The following is a 19,364-nucleotide window of genomic DNA, read 5'->3' on the forward strand; positions in this document are numbered from 1 at the left end:
TTACCTCTAAAGTTTCTTGTGAATGTATCTACAGCGGCCAGCACCATGAGACATACAAATAAAGGGAAGGGAGAGCTGATGTGAGAGTGGCAGCGCAGGCACCCCTGTGAGGTTGCCACAGCTGTAGACAAGTTAAATCAGTGCTGTCCAATCAAAAGTCATGACCTGTGAGAGTCATAACCAGCACGGGTTTACAAAGGAATACATTAAAACTGAGACTGGAGCATAGCTCACATTAGTGAGGGACGGGATCATTTCATGGAGTTTTTGTTTCAAAATATTTCATTAACATTTCACATATATATGTGTATACTGGATTGTGACATAAATTATAGTTCTTACTACAAAATACAGTCACAGAAAGAAGAAAGAAAGACAGGGCCACTCTTTTAAGCCCTGTCTTAACATCCACAGGCAGGCTACTTCCCAGTATCTTGAGCCCCAAAGAAGTAAATTTCCTTCCACAACCGATGTTACCGCAGCCTGACACTTAGCCAATGATGAAAACGAAAAACAAAACAAAAGCTTGGCAGTCAATATCCAAATATGCAGATACTACAGAATCTGTTTGATGTGGAAATTGATCCTGCTGCCCAGACAACAAACAACTCATTTATTAATAAAGTCCAGTTCCTCCTTAATGAAGTGGGTTTAATAGCTGATATCGCAATAATTACTTAGTGCATTTTTTATGAAGGTGACGGGAAACAAGCACTGTTTCTTGAGTCGGAAAGAGTCTCTCAAGCTCCCGCAAAGAAATTTCCCTGAGCTTGTGAGGAATTCAGTCACAGGAAGATCAAGGAATTAAGAGTACCGCAAAAAACCCTTTCATGCTTCTGGCTGAGATAAATCTAATGGTATACTGGATGTCTTCAAGAATGCCTCATTTACTCAAAAAACACAATATTCTCATTTTCTTTATTTGCATTTTAATGTGATTTTTTGCTTCATCTCCTTTCTTCACTCAAGCCACCTGGGCAGTACCCAGGGAATCCCTGAAGGGCAAAAGGAGGGATGTGCAAATCTCTGCAGCCCCTTCAGAAGTTTCTTGTGAATATATTCACAATTAAACAGATGTGCATTTTAGAAATAAAAATGCTTTTAGATCTAATGCTAGGAGATTTAAACCAACAATTTCTCTGTTAAAATGGGTTAAAATAGATGCAAAATATTAATATGTATATAAGCATTCTGAATTAGACTTATGTGCATTTTTCTCCTTTTCTTTCTTTCTTTTTGAGAATAAGCCCTTTCGTTTACATAGAAATGCTTCAGCATTTAGATAATTGCTACTTACCTTGTTAGCTACAAGCATAACCGTAATTAAAGGCTCTGTAAGAATTATGAATTCTGGGGAAATTGGTCACTTGTCTCTCTGTGGCATAAACAATATCTAATTTATAACAAATCATCTGCCTTAGTCCCAGCAGGAGAAGGTGATATGTATTGCCCAGTATATGAGAAAGATGGCAATTAGGAGTTGTTACTAAGTTACTGGAGCCTCACACGAACATCCATCACCTTTGGGGATATGTACAAGATACAAACTTAATTTGATGGATTCCTTTTGTATTGGGATCAAAATCTCAAAAGGGAAAGTGACAATTGCAGGGAAAATCTGGTGCAATGAGACCAACACTGATGAGAGAAATGTACATAATTTAATGCACCTGCTCACCTTGTTCTCTGATGTGGAAACTCAGCCTGTGCTTGCTGTGGGTTGCCACGGGGTGACACACGGTCTGTGCATGTTCCCAGCAGCTGCCCGTCTCATCACTATTCTTGCCAGCCCAGATTTACAGTCATTCAATAGATGGATTTGGTTGTGTCTGCATGACAACAACAGGCAGAGAAGGTTAGATGGCAATTGATTCTTGATTGGTGTAAGTTTATAGAAAGCATTCTGGCAGGGTCCAAAGGAAATCACTCACCTACCCCTCTGTGATGGTAAAACATTGAAAATTCCACTGACTTGGACTTTGTGATCCCTCAGTGGGAGATGGGCAGATTCCTTGCTTTAGTTGACAGACACTTTTCTACATAACTAATGCAATCTTATATTACATTATAGTCCATATGGGAGGCATACTTAAACTACTACTTACAACTGTTCTTAGAGCCCTTCAAATGGTTTGTACAAAGTAGCTCCCATTTAAGATATTTTCCTAGTATTTAAGCATATCTAGTAGACATTACAAAACAACAAACTGTAAATACATTCAGATTTTTATCATTAATACCTAACATGCCGTAATCTGAACTTTCTGCTAAATCATGCTATCCATTCCTAATTGGCCCAAATGGTGAGAGTTTACTGTTTCTTTAAATAATTTTGTTTCCCTTTGCTGTCTAGAGGTGTTTATCATTCTGCTTACTTACCTGTGTCTCTGGAAAATTCAGAAGTTTCCATGGGAAACAATTTGAATATGCAAAGAAGTTATTTTTAAAGCAAGGAAAATGTTTTCATATGGATTTATTTTGAGCACTTCTGCCTTCGCCTCCACTGGGAACATGTTTCTCTCCAAAGCTGAAGCCCCCTCCCTATGCGGTGTCTGACACAGAGGCTGACAGGGCAGGGAAGTGGGGTTCAAGATAGGAAGGCCATTGGCAGTGTGACCCCAGCCCACAGCCCTAGATCCCAGGTCATGACACCACTCTTTTGACAACCCAGATTGTTACCTAACAAGAGTGACCCCCAAGTTCAACCATTCCAATGCCATCTCCTCTGGTTCCAGATAAGATTGAAGATGAGCTGGAGATGACCATGGTTTGCCATCGGCCCGAGGGACTGGAGCAGCTTGAGGCCCAGACCAACTTCACCAAGAGGGAGTTGCAGGTCCTTTATCGAGGCTTCAAAAACGTAAGACCTGTGCAGGCTCTGAAGGCCTGGGGGGGTTCCCACGTGAGGCTAAGCTCTTCCCCATGCCAAGGGAGCTCATAAGGTAGTTTCCCATATGTGAGGCTACGCAAGGAAGGCCAGCTCTATAAAGGGGACATGAGAGGGAGATCACCTGGTTGGAAAGGAAGGCTCCAGGCGAGGATGGAGCAAAGTCAGGAGACAGTAAACGGCCAACTGCCCAGAAACTTCAGGGTGGCACATCCTCAGGAAATTCACCCCAGCCCAGGGTCAAGCCTTAACCCTTAACATAATCATACCTTCCAACTTGGTGGCGCCCCCACAATAACGGGATTTAGGCCTGCTGACTTATGCTAACCAGGCTCACTGAGACCGATGTGTAAGCCGAATGTCAGTGTATTAATTTACCATGGGAAATGGAACGGACAGTGGGACCAGACACTCCTCTGCCTTCGCTGGGACCCGCCCTCCTTAGAAGCCACATGAAAGCCAGGTTACAATCAAACGTGGAGTCAGAGGATGGGAATTCCTTGTTTAGTTGTTACTTTAAATACATTAATATGTTCCTGCATTCTCAGGCCAGTTTGAGAGCTCTCAGGCCAGGAATATACAATCCTGGATATTAATTTTTTTTTTAAGTTTAACTCTCAGAGCACAATCTTATTCCCAAATCCTGGGGTGTTGTGGAGTGGGGTGGGCTAGAGCAATGTGCATCTGGTCACCCTCCCTCTGGGTGTAGTCTATAGGTAGAGCTGAGCTGGGTCAATTCCAAACTGACCACAGCCTCATTGTTCTCCAAAGTGCTGACCCACAGGGATTTCAGCCCCTCCTGGGAGTCATCTGACAGGTGCTGGGATGCCTCTTCCTTCCACACTAGCCTTTATTGCACATACCAAGTGCCTGGTTTCCTACCATTAGGGCTTCTTTCCTTCTGATGGCAGCATTAGCAGTGGGCAGCCGAGTTGGAGCAGGATCCTGTGGGAAAGTTTCCCAGGCAGGCACTGGGCTCAGAGGGAACAGCATCCAGAAAAGAGAAGAAATCTACACTGCTTGGCATCTACCATGGACGCAGTACCGCCTAACATAAGTTCATAAGATACCCTTGGGGAAGGTATTGTTAGTCCCATTTTACAGGTAAGGATATTGAGCATCAGAGACTGGCATGGCCAAAGTCACAAAGCTTAGTATTTATTGGCTGAGTCAGGATTTAAACCCAGGTTTTTCTGATCTTAAGGCCCCAGATCTCTCCACCTCACTGTGCCCATTCTCTGACAACGTCTCATCGTTTTGCAAAGCAGCTCCAGTCCTGAGATGGAGTTACTTTGGAGAAGTGGAAATGCACAGGTCCCTGCCCCTGGGGATCATGAGGAACCCCAGACACCAAGGCTGGGCCCAGTCTTCTTCTCCTAGTGCTGGCCCTCAAACACCTCCTGCTGACTCTCTCCTCTTCCCACAGGAATGCCCCAGTGGTGTGGTTAATGAAGACACATTCAAGCAGATCTATGCTCAGTTTTTCCCTCACGGAGGTGAGTCTGACCTTGAAATCTATCTTGCCCAGCGCCCTCTCTGGTGAATAGCCTTCCCTTCCTCCAAGTCCACTCTTCCTTGCCATCTGCTTCCTTCTCAAGGAAGGGGCAAACTCAGAGCAGGATACCTCCCTCATCGTGAGAGGTGGGAGTCTCCAAAGCTTTAGCAGGAAAGAACTCTGAAAATGAACCCACCCTGGAAGGGGAAGAAGAGCTGATAATGCAACATCACAAAGTCTCAGAACAGCTCTAGAAAGCAGGTATTATAATCCCAGGTGGGGTAACTGAGTTTCGGGGAAGATAAGCAATGTACTCAAGATTGCACAGCGAGTGAGTAGCAGACCAGGATTAGATTCCATAAGGGTCTGAAACAAGTTTTGCCATTCTGGTGCCACCAGTGTGCTCGGCACTTTTGATTCTTTTCCTTAAAATAGCTGAGACAAGCCGGAATTTTGTAAAAGAACTTCAGTAAATACCAAAGACTATAAAAATAAACTAATTGAAAAAGAGACAGGAAACATAAAGTTGCGCTTATTAAGCCAGGTTACAAGTGTGCCAGGCCCACAGCAGCTGCTCTGTTGCCCTGCCTGACTCGGGAACCAGCTCTGTCCCCATGGGCCTGGGACCACATCAGTGGCTCCTCCTGTGGCCTCCATGTGTCACATGCCACCTTGCATCCTGTCTCCAAGAGCTGTCTCCTGCAAGACACCTTCCCCGGATCCTGACAAAATGCAGATCCAAGCATTCCAAACACTTCTTGGGCCCTGTTTCTCAAGGGCCTTTTGGGCAGCAGACAGACGCCTTCCTTGGTGTGCGGGGCCCCTACCCAGATCAGGTGTGGGAGGCAGTTTTGTCCCATGCAGGCCCCAGAATTGCAGTTTTCTGAGTTCCACTGAGCCACTGTTTATTGAGTTCTTACTGTATGCCAGGCATAGCTCTAGTTTAAAATACTTTTTAACATATTTCAAGAGATAGGTCTTGCTCCATCCCATTGTACAGAGGTAGGAAAGGGAAACTCAGAGAGGTCATGCTTGATGCCCACAGTCACACAGCTTATGTAGTACAGCGGAATCCAAGTTCAGATTTCTCTACTCTGGAGTGCGTGCTCATCCCAGGCATTGCATGGCCGCTCAGAAGAACATTGTCATGCAGTCACTGTGTCATTCATACACCAACGATTCCATGCATAGACAGGCAGGAGAATGGTTTTCTCACGATGGCTAGAGGGAGGGACAAGGGCTCATCTCACCTTTTGCTAGATCTAATTTCCCACCCAAACCCAAAGAGTTGAGTCAATGGGCCCCACTCCATAATTTTCTTCTTTCCATCACCCTAGCATCGCTCTCCTCTCTTTCTTGTCGAAGCCCTGCCTTGTTTGGAAGGTTCTCCCTGTATGGAATTCCTGCCCCCATCACCTGCCCTCCTTTTCTGCCTTGTAGATGCCAGCACATATGCCCATTACCTCTTCAATGCCTTCGACACCACTCAGACAGGCTCCGTGAAGTTCGAGGTATGCTCATCTGGGGTCCACTCTAGGGGTCCTCTGGTTCTGCATCACTTCCCCCTCTAAATCTCAAGGCATTGGGGGAAGGGCTGGACCATCAAAAGCTCTCAGTCAGACCAAAGACACATTTATCCATTCGTAAGCATTTCCTAAAGATGGGGAGAAGCAGTAGCAACTTTCCCTGGCCTGCAGGAACTCAGGGACTCTGGGGACTAATAACAACAGTGTGTGAGCTCCCGGGCACACTGTTTCCCAGTGGCAGCCCCTGTACTTAGGGCTTTGTATGTACTAACTCATTTACTCTAATCCCCACGATAACCCTATAGGGTAGCGTTTTATTATTTATTACCCTTTTACAGAAGAGGAGAGTAAGGCAAAGAGAGAGAGAGTAGTTTTCCCAAGGTCAAAGAGCACACAAATGATAAAGGATGGATTTGAATGCAGGCAGAATGACCCTCAATACAGACTGTTCCTACAGTCTGTGTCCTCAGCCACTAGGCCATACAGCCCCGGGATGATAGACTGACCACTGCAGCCATGGATAAGGCAATAACAGGGCTGGCTGCATTGATCTGTGTCTCTCAGAGCTCCGTTCTTCCTCAAGGGGGCACCTTGCAAAAAAAAATGGGGCAGGGTAGGGACCCGAAGGCAGGAGCTCTTCACTGAGCATAGCCACATCCTCCAGGCAGACAAGAGGACGTGGGAGGCACCACTCTGTGAGAGTATCACAATCTGACCCAAAGACACAGCTGCCCCCTGCCTGATGTCACTCTTGTCTTTTCCCCTTCTCAGGACTTTGTAACCGCTCTGTCGATTTTACTGAGAGGAACTGTCCACGAGAAACTAAGGTGGACATTTAATTTGTATGACATCAATAAGGATGGATATATAAACAAAGAGGTAAGTGGGCCGGAGCCAGGGGTGTGAGAGGGCTCCAGTGAAGGTAACTAACCCAACAGAAAACAGCCCCAGGCTTGAGGATAGCGCTGTCTGAATGAGGCGGGCTCTGCTTTGGGGCTAACAGAGCTGGTCCCTGGCAAAATAAAGAAGGCCTCCCTCATTGCCCTACCCTGCCTGTTCCCAAGCGCCCAGAAAGGATTAAGCAGATTCATTCTCCCTGAGTCACCTAGATTCAGTAGACATACACAGTGGGTAAAACTGACTTGTTTCAGTGTAAAGAGTTACTCTTCCCTAGAGAACGTGCATTTGGGAAGGTTAGGAGCCACAAGTTAAAGCTAAAAGTTGAAATGGTGGAATTGTAGGTAGCACCTAGAATAGAAAAGAAAGATTTTTAAGGAAGAGGAAACTATAATTGGGTCATATTGGCCTTAACCTATTTTGCCTACTAATACAACCTCCAAGGGGGTAATGGAAGGTACAGCTGTCTTTAAAGAAATTATCACAAATAATTTCTGAATCTTCACCGCTTCGCACTTTTAGAACCTCAGAAGACATGTCTGTAGCCAGTGAAATACCCTCAGTATTCACTGTACCCTGGTATCTCAGTGGAAACTGGAATTTGGCATCCTGTAACACTCCACTTACTGAGCTCCTGTGTGCCAGGTGCACTGCCTGGAGGTATAGATACCAGAGCTAATCTTCACCTCAACCCTGCAAGGTTCTCTCTGTAAGCTCAGAGAGTTTATCCAACTTTCATTCCTCATTCATTTAGTCATGTTTTTAATGAACACACATTTGAAGACTTATTAGGTGTTCTAGGTCCTGGAAGTAAAGAGGTGAACAATCAGACTAGGCCCCACACTGGAGCAGTATAGAGAGATTGACAATAAACAGGCCAAAAAGGAATCAACAGGTAGAAGATATTTTGGCAGGGAAGATTAGCAAACTCCTCTCTAAGGAGGTGTTGTCATACTGGAACCAGTTATACAAAAAGCCAGGAAAAGTGTTCCAGGCAGAAGGAAGAGCCACTAGAGACGCTTTGAGGCAAGATAAAGCTTCATGTGTTTCAAAAACAGAAAGGTTTCAGATGGTTGCAGATGAAGGTATGAAGCCGAAGATTGGTGCAGGATGAGGCTGACAGGTCAACAGAGTCAGACGGTGGAGGGCTAGGGTAAGGGGCCCATCCATATTCCCCTGGGAAGCTGTTAGATGAACATGTTTTTTGAAAGACACAAAAGGCAAAAACAGACTTAAAGAGAATCAAAAAATATGACTAGCTCTGTATCATTTAGAGAAATTATATTATAATTTATTTTTTATCTAAATTTTATATTATAAAAAATTCACAGTTAAAAACCATTCCCAAATACAATTATAGGCTCAGATGGTGGACTGGTGAATTCTAATACCAATCCTACAAAAAATTTTAGAAAATAGAGGAGAATGGAACATTTTACAACTTGTTTTATAAGTCCAATAGTACCCTGATACCCAAAACAAAGAAAAAAAGGTCTTATGAGAGGAATCAACTACAAAAACAGTCTCCCTCATGAGCACAGACACAAAAACCTTTCACTATTAGCAAATTGAACCCAGCAATATATAAAAGGATGATACACTACAACTATGTGAGTTTTATTCTAGGAAAGCAAGGTTGGTTTAACATTCAAAAATCAATCAATATAATTCACTGTATTTAAAGTAACCAAAGGGATATAGACTGGAAAGGAAGAATTAACACTGTCTTTATTTTTTTTTTATTTGTACATGGTACAATTGTATTAATAGAAAACCTTAAGAGTCTACAAATAAACTGTGAAAAATAATAAGTGAATTTAACAAAGTGAAGACATGCGTTCTATTTACAAAATCATTTATAATTCTACATCCAACAGGCAACCAGAAAATTAAATTAAGAAAAAATAGCATCAAAAAGCACAAAATACTTTGAGAAAAATTCAACAAAATAGGTGCAAGACTTATACACTGAAAACTATAAAATATTGCTGAAATAAAGAACTAAATAAGCACAGAGATATATCATGCTCATGGATTGGAAGGCCCAGTATAGTTAAGATGTGGATTCTCCAAATTTGATTTATAGATTTAGTGCAATCTCAACCAAAATCCAGCAGGTATTTTGTAGAAGTTGATATGGTAATGCAAAAAATTTAAAATAACCAAAACAACCAAAAAAAGAACAAAATTGAAGGACTAAACCTACCTTACTTCAAGACTTCATGAAAAGGTGCAATAGTCAAGATGGTGGGGAATTGGCATAAGGATACACATATAGATCAATGGATCAAAATAGAGAGTCATAAAAACTTAAAGTAGAGCTACCATATGATCCAACAATCCCACTGCTAGGTATATACCCCAAATAAAGGAAATCAGTATATCAAAGAGATATCTGCACTCCCATGTTTGTTGCACATCTGTTTATAATAGCCAAGATTTGGAAGCAACCTAAGTGTCCATCAACAGATGAACGGATAAAGAAAATGTGGTACTTACACACAATGGAGCACTATTCAGCTGTAAAATAGAATGAGATTTAATCATCTACAACATGGATGGAACTGGAGGTCATTATGTTAAGTGAAGTAAACCAAGCACAGAAAGACAAACATCCCATGTTCTCTCTTATTTGTGGGATCTAAAAATCAAAACAATATGAAGATAGAGGGTAAAAGGATGGTAACCACAGGCTGGGAAGGATAGTAGGGGGGCTGTGGGGGAAGTTGGGATAGTCAATGGGTACAAAGAAAATAGAATGAATGAATAAGGCCTGGTATTTGATAGCACAACAAGGTGACTGTAGTCAATAATTTAACTGAACATTTTAACTAAAAGAATGTAATTAGTTTGTAACGCAAAGGATAAATGCTTGAAGGGATGGATGCACATTTTTCCTGATGTGGTTATTACACATTGTATGCCTGTATCAAAACTTGCCATGTACCCCATAAATATATACACATAATATGTGCATATACACATAAATATATACACATAATATGTGCATATACACATAAATATATACATATATACATATAAATATATACACATATATAAATATATACACATAAATATGTGCCCACAAAAATTAAAAATAAAAAAAAATTTTTTAATAGAGATAGACTCACCCATATGTCAATGCAACAGATGCCAAAAAGATCAAAGGGGAAAAAACTGTGTATTCAACAAATGGTTTTGTAGCAGCTGTATATCCATTTGGAAACAAAAATGGACCTTAGCCTTAACCTCATGCCAAACATAAACATCATCTTGGAATGGATTATAGAGTTAAATATTAAAACAAAAGCTGTTTTCTTAAAGAATACATAGGAGAAACATTCTTACAACTTTGGAGTAGGAAAGGATAAGGAATCGTTTTTTAAAGTAGATAAATTTGACTTCATCAAAGTTAAAAATTTTGTGCCTCACCTTTAAGAAAATGGAAATGCAAGCCATGGACTTGGAAAAAATGTTTGCAAATTATATACCAGATATATAAAGATACCAGGATACCAATCCAATATCAGACTGGCATCCAAAATACATAAGGAACATTTATAATTTAATACAAAGATAAATAACTTCATATAAAATAGGCAAAAGATTTGATGAGATACTTAAGATATGTGAGCCCATGAAAGGTTAGTCAGTAAGCCCATGAAAGCTTCCTCCATATCACTGGTCTTCAAAGAAAGGAAAATTATAACCATAATGAAATACAATTGCACAGAATGGCCACAATTAAAAAGACTGACAATACCAATCATTGGCAAAAATGTGGAGCAATAGAAACTGTCATAGATAGCTGGCAGAAATGTAAATGGTACAAACATATTGGAAAACATTTTGGCATCTTTGATAAAGCTCAACATGAACTTAATATACAACCCAGAAATCCCATTCCAGTCAGGCATGGTGGCTCACGCCTATAATCCCAGCACTTTGGGAGGCTGAGGCAGGTGGATCATTTGAGCTCAGGAGTTCAAGACCAGACTGGGCAACATGGCGAGACCCTGTCTCTACTAAAAATACAAAACAAAACAAAACAAAACAAAAACAACAACAACAAAAAAAGCTAGACATGATAAGCACCTGTGGTCCCAGTTACTAGGGAGGCTGAGGTGGGAGAATTGCTTAACCCTAGGGAGAAGAGGTTGTAGTGAGCTGAGATTGCACCACTGCACTCCAGCCTGGGTGACAGAGCAAGACCCTGTCTCAAAAAAAGAAAAAAAAAGAAGAAAAGAAATCCCACTCCTGGGTATTTACTCACCAAAATAAAAATATGTAATTCCATAAAGACTTGTACAAAGATGTTCATAGCAGCTTTATTCATAGTAATCTCAAAACTTAAACGACCCAAATGTCTGTCAATAGGACAATGGGTAAATACATCGTAGTCTGTTCATCCAATGGATTATTACTCAGCAGTAAAAAGGAATGTTATAATTACATGCAGCAATGTGCATGAAGCTCATAATCCTCATGCTGAGTGAATGAAGCCAGACTCAAATGAGTTTACACTGTTTTACTCCATTTACTTGAGATTTTAGAAAATGCAAACTAATCTATAGTAACAGAAGTTAGATCTGTGGTTGCCTGGCATCAAAGGTTGAGAGGCACTTACTGTGAAGAAGTGTGAAGGGATGTCTTTTGGTTGTGAAAATGTTCTATATCTTGAGTGTGGTGGAGGTTACATGGGTGGATACATTTGTCAACATTCTTCAAACAGTACACTTAAAATGGGTGAATTTGCTATAAGTAAATTATGCTCCAATAAGTTTATTTGTTGGAAAACTTGGTGTAAGGGGGAAGTGCCTAACCAATAGAAGACACTCAAAAAAATGTGTTGAAGGAAAAAAATCCTATGAAATAAAGCAGGTAAGAGAAAATAAGAACTCAATATCATTCAAAATATAGATTACAAATCCTAAATAAGATAATAGGAAATTAATCCCAGTGTTCTGCTTAAAGGCTCATACCTGTAATCCTAACACTTTGGGAGACTGAGGCAGGAGAACGGGTTGAGCCCAGAAGTTCAAGACCAGCCTGGTCAACATAGGGAGAGCCTGTCTCTTCAAAAGAAAAATTTAAAAATTACCTGGGTGTAGTGGCACGTGCCTGTGCTCCCAGCTACTCCAGAGGCTGAGGCAGGAGGATAGCTTGAGCCCAGGAGTTCAAGACTGCCCTGAGCCATAATCACTCTACCGCACAACAGCCTGGGCTTTTTTAAGAAGACCCTTCCTTAAAAAAGCAATAAAATAAAATAAAGAAATGCACATGACTAACATAAGGTTTATTCCAGGAATGCAGGAATAGCCCAGTAGCAGAGAAAGCATATTAAATAATTTATCATATTAATATATCAAAAGATGAACCCATTTGATGTTAAAATCGTATTTGATATAATTTACCATTTATTCATAATAATTTTCAAGATTCAATTAATTAGGAATAAAATACTTCTTCAGCATAATAGAAAATACCCTAGCCTAGTACACAGCTTCATACTTTATGGTAACATGCAGAGATTATCACTGAAGAAAAGATGAGGCAAGAGTGCATGCTGTCAGACATCACCACTGTTTAACATTTCCTGAAAGTTCTTCAAATATAGTGAAACAGAAAAAGAAATGCAATCTAAATATGAAAAATTACAACATTCCTTATTAATGACATAATTTTCTATCTGAGAAAAAAGATAGCAAGAAAATCAACTTAAAACAACTAGAACTTTTAAAAAGCTGGCAAAGTGACTGGTAATAAAATACATACACAAAAGAAATTGTGTAGCCAATATATCAGTTGTGACTAGCTAGAAAATTGTAATAAAAATATTCTCGTTGTAATCACAATATAATTTAAAGCACATGGGCATTTTTAAATATCCATAATTTAGATGAAGAGAAAGAAAAATTCGACAAGTAGAGAAACATACCATCTTCTGAAGGGATGTATATTATAAAGATAGCAATATTGTAATGACAGCAATTCTTCTCTAATTAACTTTAAATTTATTTTATTTTGAATCAAAATGAAAGTGTTATTTGGGGAGGGAATTTGGCACAATTGTTATAAAGTTACATTGGAAGATTAATCAGGTGAGAACAGCAAAGATAATTTTCAAAAAGAAGAAAAATGGTGGAATTTGTTCTGCCAGATACTGAAATATATTATAAAGCTGAAACTATTAAAATATTATATTATCAGAGAAGGAACAGGTAGATCAATGGAACAGAATAGAAATCCCAGGTACAGATACCATCTTGGTTCATAATAAAGGGAGCATATTGAACAGAGAGGTAATGAATCATTAAATGATTCTAGGAAAACTGGTTAACTATTTTGGCAACAAGTAAGTAAATATTCTTATTTAGCATCATAAACCCAAAATCACTATAGGTATGTACAGTTGATTTTAACTAAAAAAGAACTAAAATCATATGTGAATATCTGATCATAGAATGGAAAAGCATAAAATCAAAGTTAGAAACAACTTTTTAAATTATTGATGGCTTTACACTGTAAATATTTTAAAATTCTGTATACAAAAAAATACCATAAACAAAGTTGAAAAGCAAGTGACAAACTTGTTTTAAAAAATCTGCAATTTATGATGAAAGAAAGGATTAATATTCCTCAGTAGACATTCATCTTAACAAATGCAAGAGTCATACTCATCGTGCTTATCTTTGTATTTCTTTGACACAATATCTAGCACATGGTAGATGCATAAAATATCCTTTAAATAAATTAAAATCTATTAAGAGATTTTAACAATTTAGTAAATCTACACAAATATATAAAGAGCTCTCACAATCCAGTCAGAAATAGTTGAACACAAAGAACAGAGCAGATGAAAAAATAGTTCATGGGAAAATAAATAAAAATAGTCAATATATATATTAGAAACCTCACTAAGAAAATAATGTTTACCTTTAAAAACAATGAATTATCATGTATCTATTCAACTGCAAAGATTTTGTAAAGTCTTTGTTGAAGGCTGGTGAAAAGTGGTTTTTCATACGTAGTTGCTGAGAGTGTTCGGATGTAGTTTCTAAAACGTATTTGAGGAATATGTATCAAAAGCATTGAAAGTTATGCATCCCATTCTCCTTATAAAACCGTATCTTGGTATATGTCCCAAGGAAGTAAAGAATAGACACAAAGACATAAAAGCAAGAAGAGTCTTAAGGTAATAGTGCCCCAAAATGTGATAACCATAATATCCACTAATAGCAGATTTGTAAAATGAATTACAGTAAATACATAAAATGGAATAGCCAGTGGCCACTTAAAATCATGAAAAAGTAATGTAAAATAAACATTAGTATGATATATTACATGTTTAAATAACTTGATAAAGTGATATGTATATCTCAATTTTGTAAACAACTAAATGATTATATACACATGCAAATATATGATACTCTAAAATATTCAAATACTACTTTGCAAAATATATAAAGAAAAAAATACAGAAATGGGATTTATACTACTTGGTCTTCAACTTTGGTTCACTCATTATTCCATCACTGAATAACCTTACTAGCTCCTACTTCCATTTTGTAATTTGCAAACGAGGCAGAATTGTACCCATTAATCCATCAGACCTCTCTGGAGGGCAGAATTAATAAAGTACCCCTTAAAAGAAAAAGAAAGTGTGGATAAGTAGCTTCTTAGAAAAGATAGCAGGCTCTTCCCTTGGCAATCATTTGGAGATAATCTCATCCAAGTTGTAGGCTATGAAAATCCTGAGAGAGCAATAAAATTGCTCTTTAAGTCCTTTCTGTGATTTAAAAAAAAAAAAAATCAGACAGGAAAAGTATCAGTGGCCATGTAGATGTGAAGGGCTTGTAAAGCACACATTTAAAAATAAACACATGGATAGAAACATATATTTCCTTGTTCTATCTGTTGAGGGCACCTCAGAGCAATGACATCCCTATAGCAGTGATCACACCTAGCACCTAGACCTTGATTTCTAAATACCATTCTTCAATAACAGAACCAGTCTTCTTGGGGAGAACAGTTGATTCCAAGATTGGGTAAGAGGAAATACAAGATGAGCCTGGAGTACTTTACCACGCTGGAAAGTATGAAAGTGCTAAAAAATAAAAAATAATAAAAACTGCAACCTGAAGGAGTTCCCAATAGCCAAAATGAGAGCGATTTGAGCAAAATTAAAAATTATTAAGTATTGGATTATAACCTATAAAATAGGTAAATGTCCGTGAGTCCATTGTAATATAAATAAACAACCGAATACATAAATGCAGGAGACAAGGCAGCTCTTCCTTACAGAAGAATTTTAATTAATAAATATAGAAGGAATAAAGGCAATACAAAATTACCATCAGGCAAACACTGCAATAATAATTTTTATAGGCAAGATCCACTGAAAGATACTAAATCAGCAAGGAAACTTGACAGACACCACCTTAATCAAGTGATAAAGGTTAACGTTATCAGTAATAAGACATCTCAACACTATGTAACTCCCTGATACGATGCACTGAGAAGGTTATAACATCACTTCTATGGTATTCTTGCCAAAAATGCATAACTTCAATCTAATCATAACTGAACCAAGGATTAACTCAAATTGAGAGACATTCTACAAAATGACTGACCTGTACTCATATCAAAAGTGTGAGGTCCTGAAAGACAAGGAAGGAAAGAAACTCAGGCTGGGCATGGTGGCTCATGCCTATAATCCCAGCACTTTGGGAGGCAGAGGCAGGAAGATCACTTAAGTCCAAGAGTTTGAGACCAGCCTGGGCAACATGGCAAAACCCCACCTCTACAAAAAATCAGCGAGGCATGGTGGTTCTTGCCTGTAGTCCCAGTTACTTGAGAGGCTGAGGTGGGAGGATTGCTTGAACCTGGGAGGTCGAGGCTGCAGTGACCGGGATTGTGCCACTGCACTCCAGCCTGCGTGACAGAACAAGACCCTGTCTCAAGAAAAAAAAGAAAAAAGAAAAAAAAAAGAATGAGAAACTCATACAGATTAGAAGAGACTAAAGAGACACAACAAATAAATGCAATGTAGAATCATTGAAGGGAAAAAAAGATATTAGTTGAAAAGCTGATAAAATTTGAATAAGCCCTGTAGTTTAGTTAATAATAGTGTAGCAGTGTTAATTTCCTGGGTTTGGTCATTGTGCTCTGGTTATGCAAGTTGTTAACATTAGAAGAAACTGGGTGAAATGTATGCATGAACTCTCTGTACTATTTTTGTAACTTTTCTGTAAGTCTAAAATTAATAGGTGAAATTAAACAAAAAAATAAAATAAAATAAGCACATGGAATCAGACTGTCTCCTGGATCTCTGTAGAAACCGCATCAAACATCCCAAACGCTCTTTTATCCCCATTCCGAGTTGGGCCAGAACGATCAGAATAACGGTTCCTAATGTACCTTGATAAACATGGAAACTCCCAGGACCGAGTCCTAAGATGCTCTGATTCAATAGGTTTTCGGTGCACTTAAGAACTGATCTTTTTAATAAGGGCCTCAGTCTGTGGAACTATTGGCCTCATGTGCCCTGTGGATAATCTTGGCTGTTGATTCATTTTTCTTAACTTAAAACAGTGGCAGAACCTATGGGGATTTTCAAATCTCTAGGCTAGAACATTAACTTTTAAAAAATTCAGAAAAATATTTTATTTGCCTCAAGCCTGTGAATGGGGATCCCACACATCACCCTGCACTGAAGACAATGCCCGCAATGAGGTAACCTACCCATGAGCTTCTGTGGGCTTTAAGGATTGTCTACCATCTCCTCCCTAAGAAGGGCTCCCACAATATAGCCCCTTCTGCTTGCTTTCTAACTCCCTATCACCTGCTAAAGAAGGACCTCACCTTTTAATCACTTTCATTGCCAAGGGACACAAGGAGCCCCAAACTCTGTCACCTAGGAAGAGCTTGACCTCATGGTTCCCACACTGTGTGCTTTTATGTCCCTGCTCCAGGAGATGATGGACATTGTCAAAGCCATCTATGACATGATGGGGAAATACACATATCCTGTGCTCAAAGAGGACACTCCAAGGCAGCACGTGGACGTCTTCTTCCAGGTAAGTGCACACACTCTGCACGTGAGCTGTAAGCCCAGCCTAGATCAAGTCAACCCACGAGCATCTGAGCAACTGATTTGTGTCCAACCCTGTACTAAGCATGGTTGGAAACTGAAAAGAACTATCAGATACATTGTCCTCAAGAAACAGATGATCTCCTTAAGCTGCAAGTGTCCACAACAGAAGAGAACAAGAAAGTATATAATTAAATATTAGTGGTATAGTATGAACTCTAAATCCATAAAAATTAGGGGATCAGAGTAAACACGAAAGACTTCACTAATTACAATTGTGGAGGTGCTAAGCATTTGTGTCTGGGAAGTAAGGGGAAACAATATTGGAAACGAGGATAGGACCGGATTATGAGACCTTAACTGCAAGAGTTTGGCCTTGCTCTGGTGCAGGATGGGCAACTACTGCTGATCCTTGACTAAGGGAGTGGTATGATCATTGGGCATTTTAGGAAAAAATAATCTAGCGGTGGAGTATCAGAGAATGTCAGAGCTCACTCTAGTCCAACTTCCCACTTTGCAGATGGGAAAAGAGAATCCTCTCTGGCCTTGTGCAAGTTTGTACAGCAAGTAACAGGCCAGAATCAGAACCTTTTGTGCCCAGTGTTCTGCCAGATGGACAGGGTAGCAAGGAGTCTACAGAAGAAGCAGAAGAAGCCAGTAGTGAGGTGATGAATGTCCAGAGCAAGTCTTTTGATTTAAGGAAACTCATGGGGGCCAAAGTGTTGTAATCAGGACCTAACTGGAGTTGTCTGGCCAGTGAAAGACAACTCTCATTCTCAGGGCAAAGTTGGTTAATACAATGAATGAAATGTGCTCCAGCAAGAAAGCAGGGGAGTAAGCTTTGGAATGGAGATCACCAGATTCCGTAAAGTGCTTTCTGTTTTGTCTTTCAGAAAATGGACAAAAATAAAGATGGCATCGTAACTTTAGATGAATTTCTTGAATCATGTCAGGAGGTAAGGAAAGATCTCAGGGCACAATAATTCTACATCTGGGAAAGGAAACCTGGGGCCTGGGGACCTGCAGAAGGAAGGTGATGAGAAACCTGCACATACTTGCAACCCCTCCCATCAGAGCCAACAACACTAGCAACAACTGTGAAGTCCAGCAGTTCCACTCCTCAACCTGGCCTGTGGTTGGTCTTGGCTAAGCACAGGACTGAACAGAGAGCCTAAGTAGGGGTCTAGGGGGATGTGAAAACTCACAGGGGGTCTCTGTGAAAATAGACTTCCCAAGAGGGCAACACCATTATTTTTTAGCCTGCCTCTGGCTTGATGACCCATTCCCCAGACTACAAGGAAGCAGCTGGGAGCGGGGCGGGGAAATCTACAACTGTGTGATTCTCAAACCACAGTGTGCATAAAAATTGCCTGGAATGATTCTGAAAATGTATATTTCCAGGCCTCAATCCCAGAGACTCTAGATCTAGGTCACTTTAACACAAATGCCCTGGACCAATGCATCTAAAACTTTAATGTGTGAAACAATATCCTTAAAGATCTTGTTAAAATGCAGATTCTAATTCCATAGGTCTGGGGTGGGACCTGAGATGTTTCTTTTCTCACATTCTCCCCAGTCACGCCAGCGATGCTGGTCCTGGAAACACAACTTTCATTAAGTCTAACCAATAGACCAGCCCCAGAGTCACCAGAGACTGAACTGGAAATAACTGCTTCATCTACTTTTGAGAAATCCATTTGTACCCCTACATTATTTTAAAAATGTACACAGTTACTCTGAGCTCCAGCCAAGAACAATAGCAAATGTAAGAAAGCAGGGGAGAAGTTACTAGCACATACTGAGCCCCCACCGAATTTCAAGCACATACATAAACATCACAGCCACCCTGTTATGTAGATGTCCTATATGCAGGGTGATATCCAAGATATTTAACAACTAGAATGGAATGAACATTGACCACCTTGGGGGTGAGTTCTCACTCTGTTAGTTCCCTTGAGAGCTGGTTGTAAAACAGCCTGGCAGCTTCCCCACCCCCAACCTTGCTTCCTCTCTCACCATGGGATCTCTGCACACCCAGCTCCCCTTCACTTTCTACTGTAAGTCGAAGCAGCCTGAAACCCTCACCAGATGCAGATGCTCAACTAAACTTTCCATCTGCCAGAATAATGAGCCAAATAAGCCTATACTGACATTAACCTTTTCATTTCTGATATTGATAATTTGAAAATCAGTCTTAATAAGCATTTATCTACTTTATTGATTTTTTTGAAAGAGAGAGCTTTGGGGGGTTTTCTTATTGTATGTCTCCATTGCGTGTTCTGTATTTTACATTTTTCTATTATTTATTCTCTGAGGTATAGTATTGAATGTAGAAAAATCCTCAAATGTTGGGTATTAAGCAATAAACTTCTAATTCATGGTTCAGAGAAGAAAATATCTTGAATCAAAATAAAATAAAAATATGACTTAACAAAATGTGTAGGATCTAAAGCAGTATTCCAGGAA

At 39.7% G+C, this 19,364-nt stretch overlaps 1 protein-coding gene and 1 long non-coding RNA gene across 9 annotated transcripts in view; one reads left to right on the plus strand and one right to left on the minus strand.

Moving 5' to 3' along the window:
• Positions 1-19,364, plus strand: part of KCNIP1 (potassium voltage-gated channel interacting protein 1) — a 394,968-nt gene that overhangs the window by 374,350 nt on the left and 1,254 nt on the right. For all 3 annotated transcript variants that reach the window (XM_017849415.1, XM_017849416.1, XM_017849414.1), the window contains 6 exons: positions 2,736-2,860; positions 4,314-4,383; positions 5,823-5,893; positions 6,680-6,787; positions 16,780-16,884; positions 17,792-17,854. In XM_017849415.1, coding sequence (XP_017704904.1) covers positions 2,736-2,860; positions 4,314-4,383; positions 5,823-5,893; positions 6,680-6,787; positions 16,780-16,884; positions 17,792-17,854 — 542 coding nt within the window. The remainder of the gene's footprint in view (positions 1-2,735; positions 2,861-4,313; positions 4,384-5,822; positions 5,894-6,679; positions 6,788-16,779; positions 16,885-17,791; positions 17,855-19,364) is intronic.
• LOC108513609 (uncharacterized) overlaps positions 1-19,364 on the minus strand; it is a 96,658-nt gene that overhangs the window by 64,353 nt on the left and 12,941 nt on the right. For all 6 annotated transcript variants that reach the window (XR_001880956.1, XR_001880955.1, XR_001880953.1 and 3 more), the window contains one exon: positions 1,679-1,829. This is a non-coding gene — a long non-coding RNA (uncharacterized LOC108513609). The remainder of the gene's footprint in view (positions 1-1,678; positions 1,830-19,364) is intronic.

Source organism: Rhinopithecus bieti, unplaced genomic scaffold, assembly GCF_001698545.2.
Source record: "Rhinopithecus bieti isolate Rb0 unplaced genomic scaffold, ASM169854v2 scaffold_30732, whole genome shotgun sequence".
NCBI classification, from domain to species: Eukaryota; Metazoa; Chordata; class Mammalia; order Primates; family Cercopithecidae; genus Rhinopithecus; species Rhinopithecus bieti.